This window comes from Ranitomeya variabilis, chromosome 4 (genome assembly GCF_051348905.1).
Source record: "Ranitomeya variabilis isolate aRanVar5 chromosome 4, aRanVar5.hap1, whole genome shotgun sequence".
Taxonomy (NCBI): domain Eukaryota; kingdom Metazoa; phylum Chordata; class Amphibia; order Anura; family Dendrobatidae; genus Ranitomeya; species Ranitomeya variabilis.
In genome coordinates, this window is record NC_135235.1 from 440,092,427 (window position 1) to 440,115,086 (window position 22,660).

The 22,660-nt window shown below is 40.5% G+C and overlaps 1 protein-coding gene across 1 annotated transcript in view; it reads left to right on the top strand.

Moving 5' to 3' along the window:
- CACNA1G (calcium voltage-gated channel subunit alpha1 G) overlaps positions 1–22,660 on the top strand; it is a 462,994-nt gene that overhangs the window by 352,390 nt on the left and 87,944 nt on the right. The window contains exons 27-32 of the mRNA XM_077251459.1: positions 4,399–4,550; positions 6,310–6,419; positions 11,608–11,741; positions 13,819–13,889; positions 14,306–14,384; positions 14,464–14,585. Of these exons, the coding sequence (XP_077107574.1) occupies positions 4,399–4,550; positions 6,310–6,419; positions 11,608–11,741; positions 13,819–13,889; positions 14,306–14,384; positions 14,464–14,585 (668 nt within the window). The remainder of the gene's footprint in view (positions 1–4,398; positions 4,551–6,309; positions 6,420–11,607; positions 11,742–13,818; positions 13,890–14,305; positions 14,385–14,463; positions 14,586–22,660) is intronic.

The following is a 22,660-nucleotide window of genomic DNA, read 5'->3' on the forward strand; positions in this document are numbered from 1 at the left end:
TAGAATACCAGCTGCCTGCTTCTTCCCTAAATAGTTCTTGCACAATTTGGAGGTGTGCTTTGGGTCATTGTCCTGTTGTAGGATGAAGTTGGCTCCAATCAAGCGCTGTCCACAGGGTATGGCATGGCGTTGCAACATGGAGTGATAGCCTTCCTTATTTAAAATCCCTTTTACCTTGTACAAATCTCCCACTTTACCAGCACCAAAGCAACCCCAGACCAGCACATTACCTCCACCATGCTTGACAGATGGCGTCAAACACTCTTCCAGCATCTTTTCAGTTGTTCTGCATCTCACAAATGTTCTTCTGTGTGATCCAAACACCTCAAACTTGGATTTGTCTGTCCATAACACTTTTTTCCAATCTTCCTCTGTCCAATGTCTGTGTTATTTTGCCCATATTATTCTTTTCTTTTTATTAGCCAGTCTCAGATATGGCTTTTTCTTTGCCACTCTGCCCTGAAGGCCAACATCCCTGAGTCGCCTCTTCACTGTAGACGTTGACACTGGCGTTTTGCGTGTACTATTTAATGAAGCTGCCAGTTGAGGACTGGTGAGGTGTTGATTTCTCAAATTACAGACAATGTACTTGTCTTGTTGCTCAGTTGTGCAGCGGGGCCTCCCACTTCTCTTTCTACTCTGGTTAGAGCCTGTTTGTGCTCTCCTCTGAAGGGAGTAGTACACACCATTGTAGGAAATCTTCAGTTTCTTGGCAATTTCTCGCTTGGAATAGCCTTCATTTCTAGGAACAAGAATAGACTGTCGAGTTTCACATGAAAATTCTTTTTCTGGCCATTTTGAGAGTTTAATGGAATCAACAAATGTAATGCTTCAGATTCTCAACTAGCTCAAAAGAAAGTCAGGTTTATAGGTTCTCTAATCAGCCAAACTGTTTTCAGCTGTGCACAAGGGTTTTCAAGGGTATTCTAACCATCCAATAGCCTTCTTACACAGTTAGCAAACACAAAGTACCGTAAGAACACTGGAGTGATGGTTGTTGGAAATGGGCCTCTATACACCTATGAAGATATTGCATTACAAACCAGACGTTTGCAGCTAGAATAGTCATTTACCACATTAACAATGTATAGAGTGTATTTCTGAATCATTTAATGTTAGCTTTATTGGAAAAAAAACTGTGCTTTTCTTTCAAAAATAAGGAAATTTCTAAGTGACCCTAAACTTTTGAACGGTAATGTATATTTCTTTCATCTTTTACATTTTAAAAACTACGAAAAGTAAAATAGGCAATGCAAAAGTATGGGCACCCTGCATAGTTAGTACCTAGTAGCACCCCTTTTTGAAAGTTTCACATCTTGTAAGTGCTTTTTGTAGCCAGACAAGAGTCTTTCAATTCTTTTTTGAGGGATTTTCATTCTTCCTCAGAAAATTCTTCCAGTTCTGCTCTGCTGATCACCCAACGAACATGAAAAATGCTTGATGGTTAGGTGAAATTTTATTTTGTATTGCACAAATGCTTATGCTCACTGAGCAATCTGTTACAGTTTGTTCAGTGTGTATCCTTTACTTCAGTCTACTTGTATAAACAGGCCACTAAACGACCGCCGATCAACAAGGAAGGAGCTGATCGGAGGTGATTTAGTGCCCTAATGGACATTAACTCTAATCTATATATGTTCTGATAGATTAACTGTGTAGCTGTAGGCAAAGTTGGACCGCTGCAATCTGAGACGGGAACAAAATCCAAAATAATAACCTGCTCAGCTGATAACTAGTTAGCCAATAGCTTCCTCGACTACACTGTTGGCCTTCAGCACCCAAAAAAGAAGCCAAAAGGATGTGTTTTACCTCACACTAATTGCACTGAAGACCAGCAGTGATCTATAACCCAGAGTATCATAGACACCTTCTGCCTCCCCATTTAAAGTACACACACTGAACTAATTTCTAAATCCAGTAGTGAACCTTTCCAACCACTTGAATGATGTGCCTCGCTGCCAATCCTACATATCTTTCCATACAAATCCTGGAGTTACCAAAGCAAATGCCAAAGTATAATATACTAGGGGTGTTCAGTTTCCCTATACCTCATGTAGCTTTTCCTGGATAGGATGTATGTATGTGTATAGACAGTGGGAGAAATAAGTATTTGATTCCTTGCTAATTTTGTAAGTTTAAATCCAGAAAATCAAAATGTATAAATTATATACATTTATTTGCATTTTGCAGTGAGAAATATGTATTTGATTCCTCAGGCAAACGAGACTTAATACTTGGTGGCAAAACCCTTGTTGGCAAGCACAGCAATCAGACTATTTTGTAGTTGATGATGAGGTTTGCACACATGTCAGGAGGAATTTAGGTCCACTCCTCTTTTCAGATCATCTCTACATCATTAATATTTTGAGGCTGTCGCTTGTCAACCCAGAGCTCCAACTCCATATGTTTTCTATGGGATTAAAGTCTGGAGATTGGCTAGGCCACTCACTGACCTTAATGTGCTTCATTTTGTGCTACTCCTTTGTTGCCTTGGCACTATCTTTTGGGTCATTGTCTAGCTGGAAGGGCCCAGCCATGACTCATTTTTAATGTCTTGGTGGAGGGAAGGAGGTTGTCACTCAGGATTTTATGGTACATGGCTCCATTAATTCTCTCATTGATGTGGTGAAGTAGTCTTGTGCCCTTAGCAGAGAAACACCCCCAAAACATAATGTTTCCATCTCCATGCTTGACAGTAGGGATGGTGTTCTTTGGGTCATAAGCAGCATTTCTCTTCCTCCAAACACGGGGAGGTGAGTTAATGCCAAAGAGCTCAATTTTTGTCTCATCTGACAACAGCACCTTCTCCCAATCACTCACAGAATCATCCAGGTGTTCATTGGCAAACTTCAGATGGGCCTGCACATGTGACTTCTTGAGCAGGGGGACCTTGCAGGCACTGCAGGATTTTAAACCTTAACAGTGTAATATGTTATGATCTTGTCCCTGACATCCTTATAAAGCTCTTTGGTCTTGCCCATGTTGTAGAGGTTAGAGTCTGACTGATTAATTGAGTCTGTGGACAGGAGTCTTTTATAAAGCTGACTATGTAAGACAGCTGTCTTTAATGCAGGTAACAAGTTAATTAGGACCGTGCAACTGGTCTGTAGGAGCCAGAACAAATAATGGTTGGTAGGGGATCAAATACTTATTTCTCACTGCAAAATACAAATAAATTTATAGTATTTGCACAATGTGATTTTCTGGATTTTATTTTTGATATTCTATTTCTCAATGTTAAAATTAACCTACCCTTAAAATTATAGACTGTTCAGGTCTTTGTCAGTGGGCAAACTTACAAAATCAGCAAGGGATCAAATACGGTACTTATTTCCCCCACTGTATATATATATATATATATATATATATATATATATATATATATACACAGTATATGCATATATATGGAGAAATATAGCAATCGTCTTGCCACACAGCGTACTAGTAACATGCACACATCTACAGAAAAACAGAATAAAAATAGCAAGGATTATGCAATGGCTAGGAAAACGCTGATAGTACATCGCTATGTGGCGCTCTATAAGTTGGAGTTTTGTATTTTTGTTAATCCGGCAGTGACTCAGGAAAGGGAACAAATACTGTCAATCTGTGGACTCATACTGAGCTGCTAATGAACAAATATAGCCTAGCTACTAAATAGCCAGAAACCAATATGTATGCAAATGTAGGTTTTTGCTGATCATTTGTGTTTTGAATGAACCAGGAAAGTATAGGATCATGTAAATCCCAGTATTGTGCTCCAGATATGAATGTAATGTACAAGTAGATGAGCATCTGCCATTCACTCCATGTAGAATACCTAGGTGCTCTTATAATGATGGCTGGAATTCCTTAACCAACACAACCCATTATGTGGTAAAGTCGTTCTCAGTTTCAGTATTTGTGTTCCACTATGCACAATGTATTCCGTGCTTTTCATTCTGTTCTCTGCATTTTCATCTCTTCTTCTACAAGTTCTTCCATAGGATGTTCGTAAGTTTTGTGTTTGGGACAAGTCCTTTTGTTGAAGTTTTTATCTGTCCTCACGTTTTGTCATCTGTACAGTGAATTCTGAATTTGTAATGTGACTTGGATATTTCTATGTGCAAGTAAATGATGTCTACACTAGTTACCCGGGACAGATCAAATAATAGCAATCGTAAAAATCTGAAATATGTGTTACATTTAATTGTGTATGAAGTTTTGCAATTTTATTTCTCTTATGTTTATGCATTAGTTATCTGATCTAAAGCATGGCAACTGCAAGTGCATGGGGTGCATGCATGACTGGGAGAAGGCATACGTGGCTAGAGGTCTCAGAAATGACTTGTTCTGTTAGAAGTAACTCATTGCACAGGAGTCCTAATTGAATGCAGTTTGTGTTTGCCTTCTTTGTAGAAGCCCAGTGCAAGCCTTATTATTCCGAGTACTCCCATGCACGTCTTCTTATACATCATATGTGCACAAGTCACTACCTGGATCTTTTTATTACCGGGGTTATTGGACTCAACGTTGTTACTATGGCAATGGAACACTACCAGCAGCCAAAGGTAAAAGAAAAAATGGCCTTGGTATATCATATGGAAAATTAGTTTAAATAAGTTATTTAAAGGATTTGTCTGATCTTTGTTTTTAGGAGCGCACTGCTACTACTACTGACTACCTGTTTCCTGAGGATCAGTGTGCTCCTGCTGATGACAGTTCAGACTAGCGGCATTGTCACGCAGCTAGCCTAAACTGTGCACTCTGATACTGCATGCATCTGAAGCTGGCCAGATCTAGTGATCCAGTCACTTCTGGGGGGCGCCTGCAAGCGGCACTGCAAAGAGCCTGCAAGCACACATTCCTTACCCAGGAGACCGTCCACCACTGATAGACTGATAAGGTGGACGGTAACCTTGGGAACGAGCAGCACACTATACAATTGAAAATCCATCTGCTCTTGAGAGATACATTGCAAAGTTTCTTGTTTTTACAAGCACTTTGCAATTATACCCAATAGAGATGATAAGAAAACCCCTCTAAGGGGATGTTTGCCTCTAAAAGACTCCCCACTTTGTAATTTAAATTGCATGGCTGATAAAATGATCACTGGACTGACTTTACTTTACACTATGAGCCACAGTGGAGATCTCTCGCTGTGGAGGACAAAGTGCATCCACCATGATTATATGACATTTTCAGTTTATGTATAGCATGTAACTATACAGTATAGGCTAGGAACATAAACATAAGGGAACATACACATAAGCATGCTATTTTAAAGCTATCATCTACGTTTTTGATGGTTACCGTAAACACAGGTATCCGTTTGTATATGATTTTAAAATTTAAAAAATGGGTATTTTTTTACTAAAGTACTAAAAATACATGTATCCATTCCTTCGTGACTATAATTAAAAAAATAATTAGATATATATATATATAATATATATATATTATATATAATAATATTATATATATATAGATAGATATAGATACAGTAGATATATATATATATATATATATATATATATATATATATATATATATATATATATATATATATATATTATTGTGCATGTACACTTTGGATGACCTGAAAGCTTGGTAGAATATGTCATTCTGTCCTCCAAAAAGGACATATGCGGATCCTAAACAGGTCAGATATAGTGAAAAGTGTACACTGATGAATTACATGTTACCCATTACAGTCAGGGGATACACCAAGTAATACATTTGAATACCATCTTGAAACTTTAGCATTTGATGTATCCTTAACAGAAAGCATTAACTTGATGTACATCTCCCTTGCTCAAAAAACTCATCTGAGTTCACTGGTTGGAATCTGCGTTAAAGACATTGAGGAAAATATTCTTTTAGATTACTACGGGTCTGGTGATGATATAGTATTTTGAAGAATCCAGAATTGCCGTCGCAACAGGCCTAGTCAGCTTTAAAGGGTTTTCCACACTTGAGGACAATTTTTTGTACATAAATGCATGTATTTTGGGCTAAAAAAACAACATCATGAACGCAGACCACATCAGAGTTGAATGTACAAGGAGACAAATGTTATGTAAAGGTCAAAAGGTGCAACATTTGTAAAGATACCAATAGCAAAAATGATTTTTAGCCCCACAAACAAATATTTAAGTTAAAAAAAGGCCTCTAGAGATGGACAACACTTTTTATGTTTAAGTTGCTCCAATGGATGAAGAATCTTAAACCTATTAATAAAAATACACAATTTTTTACAAATTTATGTTCACAAGCATTGATGTAAAAGATTTGACTAAAGAGAAGCTAATGTTGATTGTTTTCTTTTAGGTATTGGATGAGGCCCTGAAGATCTGTAACTATATTTTCACCTTAATTTTTGTCCTAGAGTCGGGGTGTAAAATGATAGCATTTGGATTCCGACGTTTCTTTAAAGACCGGTACAAATATCTTATTTTTAAATAATTGTTATTTCTATATATTTTTGATAGTGATGAGCGAATATACTCGTTACTCGAGATTTCCCAAGCATTCTCGGGGGTCCTCCGAGTATTTTTTAGTGCTCGGAGATTTTGTTTTTCTTGCCGCAGCTGAATGATTTACATCTGTTAGCCAGCTTGATTGCATGTGGGGATTCCCTAGCAACCAGGCAACCCCCACATGTACTTAAGCTGGCTAACAGATGTAAATCATTCAGCTGCGGCAAGAAAAACTAAATCTCCGAGCACTAAAAAATGCTTGGAGGACCCCCGAGCGTGCTCGAGAAATCTCGAGTAACGAGTATATTCACTCATCACTAATTTTTGATCGTCTTGTGGTCGAGGTTTGTGTTTGACGGATGAGGCAGCTGATAAATTGTAGCCGTTGTAATGGGCTTCATTCACACTTGAGTTTTGGACAGTATTTTACATCAGTACTTGTAAGGCAAAACCAGGAGACTATCTGTATTATTTTACATAGACATTTCCCCCAGAATACTATGTATTTAAATTGTAGTAATTTTTGAAGTGTAAACTGCTTGAAAAATTGCTATATTTTGTCACTACTCGTAGTTGCACAAAAATTTGGTGACTTTTGGCATTTTCATGTCAGTTTCTCCCTGCTTTATCCATTTTGGCAGGGGGCAAGGGCAGGTCAGTGGCTTGATGGCACAGCTCATCTAATTCATAACAAGCTGTAATGTTCCCTATGGCAGAAATCTTACTCAAGTCAGGGACTGAATCAAGATTTCTGGCATGGTGCAAAGAGGCACACGCCACTTGTCAGGGCCTCCTGTTTTATTAAGAGGTTTTGATGAATTGGGGCCAAGTTTTTCTTTGCAAAATTGTCTAAGGCTTTATTCATACCGTATTGTGATTTATGACAGATATACAGTACAGACCAAAAGTTTGGACACATCTCATTTAAAGATTTTTCTGTATTTTCATGACTATGAAAATTGTACATTCACACTGAAGGCATCAAAACTATGAATTAACACATGTGGGATTATATACTTAACAAAAAAGTGTGAAACAACTGAAATTATGTCTTATATTATAGGTTCTTCAAAGTAGCCACTTTTTGCTTTGATGACTGCTTTGCACACTCTTGGCATTCTCTTGATGAGCTTCAAGAGGTAGTCACCGGGAATGGTCTTCCAACAATCTTGAAGGAGTTCCCAGAGATGCTTAGCACTTGTTGGCACTTTTTCCTTCACTCTGCGGTCCAGCTCACCCCAAACCATCTCAATTGGGTTCAGGTCTGGTGACTGTGGAGGCCAGGTCATCTGGCGTAGCACCCCATCACTGTCCTTCTTGGTCAAATAGCCCTTACACAGCCTGGAGGTGTGTTTGGGGTCATTGTCCTGTTGAAAAATAAATGATGATCCAACTAAACGCAAACCGGATGGAATAGCATGCCGCTGCAAGATGCTGTGGTAGCCATGCTGGTTCAGTATGCCTTCAATTTTGAATAAATCCCCAACAGTGTCACCAGCAAAGCACCCCCACACCATCACACCTCCTCCTCCATGCTTCACGGTAGGAACCAGGCATGTAGAGTCCATTCGTTCACCTTTTCTGCGTCACACAAAGACACGGTGGTTGGAACCAAAGATCTCAAATTTGGACTCATCAGACCAAAGCACAGATTTCCACTGGTCTAATGTCCATTCCTTGTGTTCTTTAGCCCAAACAAGTCTCTTCTGCTTGTTGCCTGTCCTTAGCAGTGGTTTCCTAGCAGCTATTTTACCATGAAGGCCTGCTGCACAAAGTCTCCTCTTAACAGTTGTTGTAGAGATGTGTCTGCTGCTAGTACTCTGTGTGGCATTTACCTGGTCTCTAATCTGAGCTGCTGTTAACCTGAGATTTCTGAGGCTGGTGACTCGGATAAACTTATCCTCAGAAGCAGAGGTGACTCTTGGTCTTCCGTCCCTGGGGCGGTCCTTATGTGAGCCAGTTTCTTTGTAGCGCTTGATGGTTTTTGCCACTGCACTTGGGGACACTTTCAAAGTTTTCCCAATTTTTCGGACTGACTGACCTTCATTTCTTAAAGTAATAATGGCGACTCGTTTTTCTTTACTTAGCTGCTTTTTTCTTGCCATAATACAAATTCTAAAGGCCCCGTCTCACTAAGCGAGATCGCTAGCGAGATCGCTGCTGAGTCACAAGTTTTGTGACGCAATAGCGACCTCAGTAGCGATCTCGCTATGTGTGACACGTAGCAGCGACCAGGCCCCTGCTGTGAGATCGCTGGTCGTGTCGGAATGGCCTGGACCGTTTTTTGATCGTTGAGGTCCCTCTGGGTAGCACACATCGCTGTGTTTGACACCTTACCAACGACCTCGTTGACGACTCAGACACTGAATCGTCATAATAGCTCCCATGTGACATCGTTGTACAGGTCACTACAGGTCGCTGGTGAGATGTCAAACAGTGAGATCGCAGCTGCGATCGTTGGAAGATCTCACTGTTTGACATCTCACCAGCGACCACATAGCGATGCAGCAACGATCCCTAACAGGTCGTATCGTTGTCGGGATCGCTTTAGCGTCGCTAAGTGAGACGGGGCCTTAACAGTCTATTCAGAAGGACTATCAGCTGTGTATCCACCAGACTTCTGCACAACACAAATGATGGTCCCAACCCCATTTATAAGGCAAGAAATCCCACTTATTAAACCTGACAGGGCACACCTGTGAAGTGAAAACCATTCCCGGTGACTACCTCTTGAAGCTCATCAAGAAAATGCCAAGAGTGTGCAAAGCAGTCATCAAAGCAAAAGGTGGCTACTTTGAAGAACCTAGAATATAAGACATAATTTCAGTTGTTTCACACGTTTTTGTTAAGTATATAATTCCACATGTGTTAATTCATGGTTTTGATGCCTTCAGCGTGAATGTACAATTTTCATAGTCATGAAAATACGGAAAAATCTTTAAATGGGAAGGTGTGTCCAAACTTTTTATCTGTACTGTACATGCATGCTACCAAAAAACATAGAATCATAGAATTACAGAATGTTAGAGTTGGAATGGACATCAAGGGTCATCGTGTCCATGCATGCACACATGAAATAAAACAACCCATAAGTGTGCCATATTTGTGCCATTTTGGCAAATTGTTTTTTTTTTTTTTAATTTTCAAAGTACTGAATGCTTTTCAGAATCACAAAACTATAGATCCAATAAACTTCATGGCAGACTTAGTATAACTTAATACATTTACCTAAGACTAACATCCTTCATAATCTGCACCTCCCTATTCCGCCTCCAAGACTTTTCTCATGCTGCACCAGTTCTCTGGTATGCACTACCCTGGACAATTCGGGTGATTCCCAGTATCCACAGTTTTCAGAGTGCCCAAAACACATTTCTTTAGAATCACTAATTTTACTATTCCCTGTTCTCCCTTCCTACACTTCTCCAAAATCTGGTCCTTTATATGATTTGTTCTCACAAACCTCCATGCACTTGATGACCCTTTGTACCTGGACATAAACAGATACTGGCAGGTGATCACTTTATGCTGCTTCAATGAATACCCTTATTTATTTTACTGATAGCTAGGCCGCACAATATAAGCACTTTCTTACCTTTTGTGTCTTTCGATTTCCTCATAGATTCTAATCTCCTCTCTCCTCCTGTGTGATTTGTAGAACTATGTGTTACTCTGTAATGTCTGATATTGTTTGTGCACATACCTTTGAAATTGTAAAGAACTGCGAAATATGCTTGCGCCATATAAATAAAACTATAGACCTTTTTCTACTTAACAGCATGTGCCATATTGGGAGTTGAGTCTAAAGTGCTTGTGACAAAACTAATATTTAGACTCATATTAAGTTCCCTAAAGACGCAAGAATTATTCTTAGCTAAACTTTTGGACCACATGCAGGATGACACAATTATTAAGTGTATTCGACACCTTTTAATCCTTATCCACAAGAGGACTGGTTTTCATTTGCAACTATACAAATTTAGTATGTGATACTGTTCTGTAAGCCACTTCGAAAGAGGATCTGAAAGCTTTCACCTCCCCTAAAATAAGATGGTACATTATATACTGCTGCCCTGGGAGCAATGCAATCAGAGCTAGTGATCAGTAAAAGGCACCATATTCCTATACAGCCTCTACTGACTATGAGCTCTTTTCTACTTTTTTCCCATTGTGAAACAATAGAGAATGTCTGGGGTGTAGAAATAAAAATTAGCTCATTAATGAAACATCAAACCCAGAACACAAGCCATTGTATGCAAATGAGGGAATTTCAAAGCATTCACCACCTATAAAAGTTTAGGATGCTTGTAAGAACCAAAAGCTCAGGTAAAAAAGTAATTGTTTATGAGAATATTATGAAACAGCTTACCATCTTCATCACCTCGCTGGAAAAATTGTAATGACATTTGTACATGTAATTCTTTAACATGACATGATCTGGTTTCAGGTCCTATTAAGACTTCACTTTTGAAAATGTCATTGACTTTTTTCGTAAAGGAGTTAACTGGTTTAGAGAGCTGGTAGAGCAATGTCTCACATTTACATCTCCAAACAGCCCATTGGTTTTAATGGATATGGTATACGGATTAATGTTCTTGGGTACAGTGCTGATGGAATGAGAAGTTTTTTTTACATTTAGAAAATTGATATCTCCTACCATATCCAATTGGTAGGGTTCCAAGTTGGGTACCCCATCAGTTGTTTAAAGGGGCAGCGACACGTGGTAAACGTTGCAGCCTTTTATGCTGTATGGTAGTGTTGTCTACATAGTATCAGATGTGCTGGGCATTGCAGCGATATCCCGTTCTCTTCAATGGAACACTGCTGTAATACCCAACACAGCCGCTACTGTGTAGACAGGTGGACAGAGCAAAAATGGCTGCAGCGCACAGTGACTGTTAGAACTTTCACATAGCTGATCAGCAGGAATGCCAAGAGTTGACTCATCCACTGATTGGATATTGATGACCAATCCAAACAATAACCCATTAATATTTTCAACCTAGAAAACCCCTGTAAACATTTTTTACTAGTTGAGTTACAGATATCAGCTCATAGTTGGACATCTCAGCAGCTAGACCCTTATTTTTCGGAGATCTTACTAGCAACATTTAGCAATTTTTTTATTCTTGAAATATCTGTCTTACAGATGGAATCAACTGGACTTAGCAATTGTTCTTCTTTCAATCATGGGTATTACACTGGAAGAAATTGAAGTGAATGCATCATTGCCTATAAACCCGACAATTATACGCATTATGAGAGTTCTGAGAATTGCGAGGGGTACGTAATCTAATTGCTCGAGGGTAATATTAGTTTATGATGTACAGCATGTAGCAGTCCAATTATGTATCGATCGCTGTTCCTGTAAAGCTTTACTACAGGACTAAGCAAACACTACTCAACCGATTCATCAAGACTGATGTTCTATACATCAGTCTGGATGAAGAGTCCAGCGGAGTAAGATACCAAATTCATTAAAGGGGTTGTCTGGGCATATGTATTTGATGACCTATCTACAGGATAGTGCTATACAGTAACTGCAGAAAAAAGACATTGCATATCCAAAGGATAGCACTATTTACAGGATAGGTCATCAATAGGTCATCAACAATCAGCTATTTATTGCTCAGCTCCATTTAGTATGTATAGCAGCCAATGAGGGCAGTTGCTGTACTGCAGTTTTTTGCATAAATGGCCATGGCCCCCACACTTTGAACAAAACTGCTGAGTGCAGCTCCATTCAAAGTATTCACATCCAGCCACCTGAGCAAAATAACAGCTAATCGGTGTGAGCGCCGGATGTTGGACCCACACTCATCCTATAGAGAGGTCATCAAACACATGTGCCTGGACAATCCCTTTAATAGATGTCCGCCTCTTAATTAATTTGACACATTGTACAGCTACAGTGTAACAGCATAAGAATTGTACTCCAGTCATGAACTGAAGGATATTTTTTCTCGACTTACTCCAATTTGGTGGAGTAAATTAGAATAAAGTTGCCAGCCCCCTCCTCACTAAGCTTTGCTAACTCTGGTGTGATAATGGCAAAAACCCAACCTTTTTTCTCAGCTAAGAGATATGCAAAAATAGTGTGACATTACAGTTTTGTGCCAACTTTCACATGCTGAATTGCCGCCAGGTGTTTCACTTCTAGATACAGTAGACTTGGATAGCTACTAAGGGACTTTTGTTGCTATACTCCTCTCCCACTTCCCCTACATCTACCGGTAGAGCCCCTTAGGTCGGAGACACACTAGCATAGAATACGGACGAATGCTATGCGAGAAAACATCTCAGGGCACTCGGACCAGTGTTAATCTATGGGGCAGCTCCCATCACCATATTTTTTCTCAAGCGTATTCAACGTGCAAGTGAAATTGCAGCTTGCTGAGATTGTACGCGTATATCGCCCGAGTCTCGCCAATGCAAGCCAATGGATGCGAGAAAAAAATCGGACACCACATGGACCATCAGTGTGTTTTGCGAGAAATACACACATATTTTCCTCATTTCAGCCCATTGAGCCATTAAATTCAATGGGGAAAAGCAGTGAGAAATATAAAGCCATACGGATGTCATACGGATACATAGGTGCGAGAAAATCGCATCATCGCATTGCAAACGCATTACACACAGATGACCATATGGAAAACACTCTCAGCAAGGAGACTAGGACAGATTCGTGTGACCCCGGCCTTACTGTTGTTTGCAAACGTCCATATGCTAATAGTACACAAGCATAATAATTTATAGCCCTTTCTGCCATCATGAGTCCGGCTTTTCATTTATACAGTGAAATGTAAAAGTTTGGGCACCCCCAGACAAATTTACTGTTATTGTGAACAGTTAAGCAAGTTGAAGATGAAATGAATGATCTCTAAAAGGCCTGAAGTTAAATATGACATTTCCTTTGTATGTTAGGCAAAAAATATATGTATTTTGTAATTTTTGACATTTAAAAAATAAAATTACAAAAAGGAAAATGGGCTGATGTAAATATTTGTGCACCCTTGGAGATTTGTGTGCTCAAATAACTTGGACCAAGGTTTCAGACCTTAATTAGCCTGTCAGGGTCATGGCTTGTTCACTATCATTGTTAGAAAAGGCCAGGTGACACAAATTTCCCATCTTTATAAAAACCCAGCCTCCTCTATCCTTGTGCCAAAAAACAGCAGCCATGGGGTCTTCTACTATTCACAATAACAGTAATTTTGACCAGGGGTGCCCAAACTTCCCCCACATACACCACTTACAATTAGATCGCCATCTAAGTCTTTAGAATACTGTTATTGTATCTGGTATTGCATTTGCTTTTGTTTAGTTCCCTTGTAATAATTTTGCTATAATCCTGCAGTCCTGAAGTTACTGAAGATGGCTGTTGGGATGAGGGCTTTGCTGGATACAGTTCTACAAGCTCTTCCTCAGGTACAGAAAAGACAAACCATATTTGCTGCAGTGGCATACTAAGAGCTCACGTAAACTCCAAGTTGTATAAAGCCGTAAAACAGCACCAATTGAAGCCATACTGTACACATCAGATTTTATACAGATGTTTATTTCTGCTGGAGGCACCATATGGCAGCATACAGAAACCTACAAAGAAGAATATTAAAGAATAAGAATTACTTAAAAGAAAACTTTTATACTCTGACCAAGTCAATAGTAGTTACTGCAATCCTAAAAACATGTCTACCATATGATATGGCAAATGAAAGATGAAGGTTGCAGGACATTCCAGGAGTTGTAGTTTAATTGTGACTGCCGTATAGCCACAGGTTTGAGAGCTCTGCTATAAGTGAGTCTCACACATTGATACCTGTATGTCTTTACCATCCTTACAGGTGGGGAACCTGGGACTTCTCTTTATGCTGCTATTCTTCATTTTTGCTGCCTTGGGGGTTGAATTGTTTGGTGATTTGGGTAAGTGTACAGAAAAATGATGACATTACTGGGATTGAAGAATAACACACTTTTAATCTGCTCTTGGCATTTTCCATAGAGTGTGATGACTATCATCCATGTGAAGGTCTTGGGAGACATGCCACATTTAGAAACTTTGGAATGGCTTTTCTAACTCTCTTCCGAGTGTCTACAGGCGATAATTGGAATGGGATTATGAAGGTAAAAAAAAACACTGAAATTATGTGAGCATGTAAATGCTTGTACAGAAAACCTATTAACCAAATTAACTACCTGAGTAATTTTACTATATATCCACTATTTATATCATTCTGTGCTTTGTTACAGTCACATTTCATAATAGTCATTCACCAGTCCCAGGACGGTGACTGCAATAGTTAATGCATTCACTTAAAGGAAGTCTGATAGCATAGAATAACTGCTCATTACATGCGCTCGGTGCATCATATCGCGGCCAAACATCTAAGTGCACCCTCCCATCTACCACTTATATTCCTTCTATTTCCACCCCTCCCTCACCTCTTTGATTGACAGCTGTGGCGTTATAGAGCCAGAGAAGGAAAAAAATACATGTAAAACAAGTTGGTGGAAGGTGTACTGAACAGTTTGGCCTCACCAACGGTACAACAAGCACCTGTACTTGGTTTGCACAGTCATTCTGTGCTGACAGAGTCCCTTTCAAGGGGCTTTCCGGAACTATTTTTTTTCTTTTTAATATGAGCCTAAGAACTGACAGGTAGATAGTTGCTCAGAGCAGTCATAGACCACTTCTGCTGGTGATTCTGCTGCTTCACGTCAACAGAGCAGTTCTTCTTCTTCCAGGCTGCTGTGTCAATAGGACGTGACTGCCAACATCATGCTGATTGACAGAAAGCTCATACAGTTAGGCAGTAGGGAGCTAGCTGTTAATCAACATGATATCGGCAGTCACGCCATATCAACAGAGCAGAAAAAAGAGAAGTAGCTGCTCTGTTGACATGGTGTCAGCCGAATCGCTGGCAGGAGCGGTCTGTGACCCATCAGAGCCAGCAGAGATAAGCGTTCAGCGGGACAAGAAGGTAGTTAGCAACTACCTGTCTATTAGTTCTTAGGCCCATAGTAAACAAATAAATTAGTCCCGTAAAACCCCTTTAAGGCAGAGTTCTTGTCGCAAGTCACAGTGGAATGAATTTGGATGAGACGGCTTCCTTCTCCCTCCCTTGCTTGTCATCACCCACTTCACAATATACATTCTTGGACAGCGTGTCGATGTGGGCACTGACTGTTAGTGTAGCACGAGCTGCTCTCCACTACACTGGTTAGTGTGTAGTGTTGCATTATTCTCCATTAATATCCACCCACTCTCTACAGGATATACAATTAGGTGTCCCCCTCTATTAACCCATGTATGTACAAAAATGCCTTTGTGTGCCATGTGGTCATCCAACCACATGGCGGCAGTATTTTAGTTACAAACCTACACAGGACACACTAAGGCATGTAGCTATTAATTATTGGCTATTATTAATCATCAGTATGAAGGGGATGCAAAGACATCCTTACAATTGTGTCTGTGCTCAGGACTGCACCTCCGACTGTTCAAGTCAAAATGGTTACACTGCAGTACCGACTGGACAGGGCCCCAGCCCTCCATCAAACTGTCACATTTCTGGGCTGGGACCTTTAAAATGGTCCCGGGGGTTGGACCCAACTGGTAATACTTGACATGTACAATATATTGTTAAGCAAGTTCCTTGTACAGGATTAAAATTTGGAAAATGTATACAAATAATAACCTTGTGTTTAGTTATACTGCCTTAATCTGGTAAACCGCCAATAATTACCATTGCCATTCTTAAATTCTGAGATTCCAGATGTAGAAGCACAGGCATGGGAGTGTTAGGCCAGTATGTGGAAAACAGCTACATGATATTACCCAAGAATATCTGTATTTCCCATTGACACTGAGGGTAAGTGCAAACAATCAGGAACTGCTGCAGGCTTGACGCTGCGTATTTATGCAGCGTCAAACCCACAGCGTTCAGATGTTACAGCATAGTGGATGGGATTTTTAGAAATCCCATGTTCTCTATGAGTCCACAGTCGCCTGTGGATCACCTGCGGACACTGACATGCGGCGCTTCTTTCAGGACTGCAGCATGTCACTTTCTCTTGCAGATGCACGAGTCTCCGCAAGAAAAATTTCACCAATAGAATGTATTGGATGCGGTGAATCCACACGGTTCAGTGAATACATGCAGATTTACTTCAATAGACGGCAGCGCTTTAGAAGTGTGCAACCGGCCTTACTGGAATGAGCTGATAAAATAAATATTTCCTTATTCCGTGGCTTATTGGTACATATATGCAAAGACCTGCCTGCCATTAATGAGGTATTCTCAAGTTTGGAAGCCATCCCCTATCCGTAGAATAGGGGATAACTTCCCAATAGATGGGGTCTGGCCACTGGGAGCGCAATGCTCAGCTATCTTCCATTAACAATGAATGGAGCAGTAGTGTGAATTATTGACCAGTATTCCATTCAAATGGTGAATTTCAGAGCCCTGGTTCTCAGGATAATGGGTGTCCCAGCCGTCGGACCCCCAACAACAGGGAAGTGATTCCTTATCCATAGATAAGAGGTAACTTTCAAACTTGAGAATACCTATTTGAGATTTTCAGGATTGTAAGAAACTACTTTTTGTTTATTTTAAACAGTTCCTCTCTTGTCTATTGGTTGTGTCTGGTATTGCAACTAAGCAATTATAACTCTATTGTGGATAAGATGCACCACTTGCCACATTCTATGTGGGATCCTTTTCCTTGCATGTTTTTTGGTTAGAAGAACATAGCACTTTTCAATGGAATTCCAATTTTAAAGAATATTTGAAAATCCAGCATCTCTCATCAGTTCCCACTGATGTTAGACTGAATGATTTAGCTGTACGGTATACACTAACATTGGACAGATCTCATGTATCTCCTCTTCAGCTGCAGATTATTACAAACTGTAAATGGGTTGAAAATACATAACTCACTGAAACTAGGTTCCATTAGTGTTTCTATTCTCTTCTTGTGCCCCTCTATGGAAATAATCCCCATGGTATGGTGAGATTATTCTGCTCTTATAATTGGGTTTATCAGGGATAGGGATCCATAGACTAAACGTTTATGGCATTTTAATGATTCAGTACTGCAAGTTCCTGATTTCTGCAGTGCAATTTCAAACTGCATAGAGGAACCCTTACTTCTTACTGAACATTTCCCCTGATATTTTGCTTTCCTCATTAAGAGTTATTTCTATAGAAGTTCAGTCAGCCCTGAGGGAAAGACATGGAAATGTTTAAAAGCCATCATTGGAAGTTCATATTTTGCAAATTTTCATAAATAATATATTTTCTGCATCATATTTTTAGAATTTCTATTAGTCCTTTTGTACAGACAATAAACAATTGTACCGTCAGTACAAAAAGTGCCCTATAACTCGTAAATGTCACGATACCCGGGTAATAATGCTGCAGGGGAAACTGCACCCAGCAGCAACAGAGATAGGTCAGAAACCGGGTAACTAAAATGAACACCAACGGGACCTTTCACATGAGACAGAGTGATCAGGTAAAGCAATAGGACCTACTATCATGTGACAGAGTAGGGGGCGGAGCAAGACACTGGGGAAACAGAGAAGGGGCAAGTAGTGATGGGCAGTCCGGCTCTTATTGGTGATCCGGCTCTCATGGCTCCGCTCACCAAAAAGAGCCGGCTCTTTCGGCTCACAAAACGGCTCTTTTTGGATCCTACATGGATCCCTATTGAATATCTGTTCAGGCGTCGAAACTCCGCCCACCTACCGCAGACACTCCGCCCACTTCTTAGCGCCAATTAAATTGAAGAGTGGGCAGTGTTTTGCTCAGGTGGGCGGAGTTACACATGCCGAAGCCCGGGATTTTACACCTAGTGAGAGCCATTCAGGAATTTTAGTGGCTCTCACTGGCGTGCCGGCTCCCATCGTTCACAGCAGGGAGCCGGCTCTTTGTGTCGGCTCGTTCGAGAACGACACATCACTAGGGGCAAGCATAAAAGAATAGTGAAACTAGCCAAGGTCTAAGCCAGGAGATAACAAGATACCAACAGGGAGAGTCAGAGAATAGTCAGAAGCCAAGCCAGGGGTCAGAAATCCAGGAAAGAGAATAAAGCAGGTGACAGCAAGACACAAAGCAAGCAGCACACATTTCAGAGGTCAAGCATACAGACTGCAGAAAAACCTATAGCTGACAAGGATACCAGGTTAGGAGCGAGTATAAATAGCCCTCCCATCTTGAAAGAGAGGCTAAGAACATTAACCCTTGAGAACACAGGACAACCTTGTCCTAACCATGACAGTAAACAATGACAAGTGCTGTCTGTGAAAAAACGGACAGCGCTCGGACCAATGTTATTCAATAGGGCAGTGCAGATGAACAATTATTTAAACTGATCAAATCTGCGTGTGAAAAAAATCGCAAGATGCACTTGTTTCATCCATGAAGCAGAGGAGACCCATTCAAGTGTATGGGTGTGTAAAAATCGGAGCCTCAGTATAAGCATCTGATTTTTAGGGGTACATTGCAGTTCTGTAACTTAGGAAACTGTAAGGCTATGTGCGAACGTTGCGTATTTCCTTGCAGAAATTTCTGCATGGTGAAAATACATGCTTTTTTTAAGCATTTTTTATGCATTTTTGCATGTGGTTTTTTCATGCATTTTGGAAATCCATAGAGCTAAATAATTATATATTATTAAAAAGAATTGTGATATTATTTCCTTATTCAACCTGTTCAGCCAGATACCCTCATTAATATTAAATAAACACACACACACACACACACACACACGAGCCTATGTAGGAGCATTAACATAATTAACCTACATATGCTGTAACAAAAAAGCAACTGTCAGAAATCTGCGTGAAATGCAATATCTGTTTATTTTTCCAAAAATTTGAAAAAACAATTGAGTGGGTTCCAGCATAATTTTCATAACCAGCAGAGGGCTGATTTTAATTTTATGGTAAGGAGTCAATAGCCAAAGGTTCCCAGGCTAATAATATCAGCTTACAGCAGTTTGCTTAGCCTTTACTGGCTAGTTTACAGGGGAACCCCAGAAAAAAATTGACATGGGGTCCCCCTATAAAATTGAACCAGCAAAACCTAGGCAGACAGCTGCGGGCTGATATTAATTACCTGGGAAGGGGCCATGGATATTGGCACCCCCCAGGCTAAAAACATCAACTCTCAGCCGCCCCAGGAATAGATGCGCCAATTCTGGCACTTAGCCTCGCTTTTCCCACTTGCCCTGTAGCAGTGGCAAGTGGGGTTCATATTTGTGGGTTTGATGTCACCTTTGTATTGTCAGGTGGCATCAAGGCCACAGGTTAGTAATGGAGAGGCATCTATAAGACACATGCTGAAGAAAATAAAACGCTGCAAATATGGACGGAAATTTACTGATCATGTGCACAACACTTCAGGATTGTCCTTGCATTACCTTGCATAAGTATTCCATTGTGTTTTTGGACCATTTACGTGCGTAAAAAAGTATCAAAAATACATCGTGTGCACATAGCCTAAATGGTCTTGTAAATGATTAACCCTTTCACGATCTATGATGTATAGGTACATCATAGGTCGTGTCCTGGCATTTGATGGGGGCTCCGACACTGAGCCTGCATCTTTTCCGACATATGATAGCTGATTTGTTAAATGCAACTGTCAATCACTGACAGGGGCACATAGCTTGCCTTAACAGGAAGCACGTCACAAACCCTGTCACATGATCGCGGGGCGCCGATGGGTGACATGACAACCAGGGGTCTGTAGGGGGGGTCTGCAGGACCCATAGCTGGCTTTCATCGCCACAATCAGAAGAGGAGACTATTGAAACAAGTAAAAAGTAGAAAAACAATGTTTTAAAGATATTTAAAAAATTAAAAAATAAAAAAAGTTCAAATCAGCCCCCTTTTGCCCCATTCAAAGCAAAACAATAAAAAAATACAAATCTTTAGTTTTGCTGTGTTCAGAAACACCCGTTCTATCAAAATATAAACGCAACTAATCTGATGGGTAAATATTATAATGAGAAAAAAATCAAAACGCCAGATTTACATTTTTTGGTCGCCGCAACATTGCAATAAAATGTAATAACAGCCGATCAAAACAATGTAATTACCCCAAAATGCTGTCAATGAAAAGTCTGCTCACCACTTAACCCCGTAATGACCACTGATACGCATTAAAACAGCAGCCGCTAAGGTCCCTTATTCTTTCATTGCACCCCCCCAGAGTCAGAAAATCTCCGGGGTTTCAGCTCCAGTAGCTAAGACCCTGAAGAACACAATCAAAGACAGTTTTTCCGTTCCAGATCACGTGATCGCCGTTGAATGAATAACGGCAATGTATAAAAAAGTGTCCCAGCTATTAAAAACATTTCTCTCTCTTCTGACATGATATACATATCTGATGAGACAGAATCCACAAGCTCCTCCCCCTGGTCCCTCTGCCATCCCTTGGGCCCTCTAGCTCCACTTCTCGGGCCTCCGCCTGCTCTTCCTGGAAAAAAAAAAAAAAAAAACAGCCGGCATGGCAGCAACAGGAATTTATTCTATTGCTTCCTTTTGATCACTGTGATAGAGCTTATTACAGTGATGAAAAGCCAAAAATTAGTATGTCACTCCCCCCATGTCATCCCCTTAGACAGATTTATTTTTTTATTTTTTTTGTTATTTTTATTCCTTTCATTCCTTGCCATTAGGATTTGGATTCGGGTTGGGCTTAGGGTTAGGTTTGGGGTTGGGCTTGGTGCATATCCAAGCACCCCGATGCAAACTCGAGTAGCGAGTACTTGCCCTTAACATTAATGACGATATGTTCAATACGATGACAATGTTATCAAATTCTGTGTAGTACCTTTGGGTTTAAAATCCTCACTATACCCCTTGATAAAATCCTCGAGGGATTCCTGTTCTAGTTTCCAAGATGGGGTCACATGTGGGGGGTTTCCACTGTTTAAGCACATCAGGGACTCTCCAAATGCGACATGGCATCCGCTATCGATTCCAGTCATTTTTGCGTTTTTTTGTGTTCAAAAAGTCAAATGGTGCTGCTTCTCTTCCGTGCCCTGCTGTGTGCCCCAATAGTGGTTTACCCCCAGATATGTGGTATCAGCTTACTCAGGAGAAATTGCAAATTTTGGGTCCATTTTCTCCTATTACCCTTCTGAAAGTAAAAATTTGGGGGCTAAAGCTAAATTTTGGTGAAAAAGGGTAAAATGGTATTTTTTTACTCCTACTTTCCATTAATTCCTGTGAAGCACCTGAAGGGTTAATAAACTTCTTGAGTGTGGTTTTGAGGACTTTGAAGGGTGTAGTTTTTAGAATGATGCCACTTTTAGGTATTTTCTGTCATATAACTTCAAATAGTTTTCTAAAATTTTGTTGGAAAATTGAGTACCGTATATACTCGTGTATAAGCCGAGTTTTTCAGCACATTTTTTGTGCTGAAAACGCCCCTCTCGGCTTGTGCTCGAGTCATTGTCCCAGAAAGATGGTGGTGGAGGGGGAGCAGCAGTTCACTTAGGCAGGAGCTGGCAGCTGCAGCTAAAGCCTGTGCCCACTGCTAAAGAGAAATTAATATTCACTGCGCTGGCAGTGAATATTCATTTTTCTTATAGCGCATAGTTACAGCCACTGCCGCTGACTTCCAGCACACATGCTACTTACCTTCCCTGCGCGCCCTCTTTGCATCTCGTTTTGGCTGGCACCAGCAGCTCTTCCTGCCGAGTGATCACGGGTCCCCCTCTTATTAAAGTAATGAATATTCACCTCTCACCACACCCATAGGCGTGGAGTGAATATTCATTACCTTAATGAGCGGGGACATGCGATCGCTTGGCCGTAAGAGCTGCTGGTGCCGGAATGAGATGCAGTGAGGGTGCGCAGTGAAGGTAAGTAGGATGTTTTTTTTTAAATAGGAAGCATGCATACAGGAATAGGGGATAAGGAGCCATGCATACAATGATAGTGGATAAGGAGCCATGCATACAAGGATAGGGGATAAGGAGCCATCCATACAAGGATGGGGATAAGGAGCCATGCATACAGGGTTGGGGAGCCATGCATAAAAGGACAGGGATGGGAGCCATGCATACCAGGATAGGGATGAGGGGACAATGCATACCCCGCTTATACTCGAGTCAATAAGTTTTCCCAGTTTTTCGTGGCAAATTTAGGTGCCTCGGCTTATACTTCGGTCGGTCGACTTATA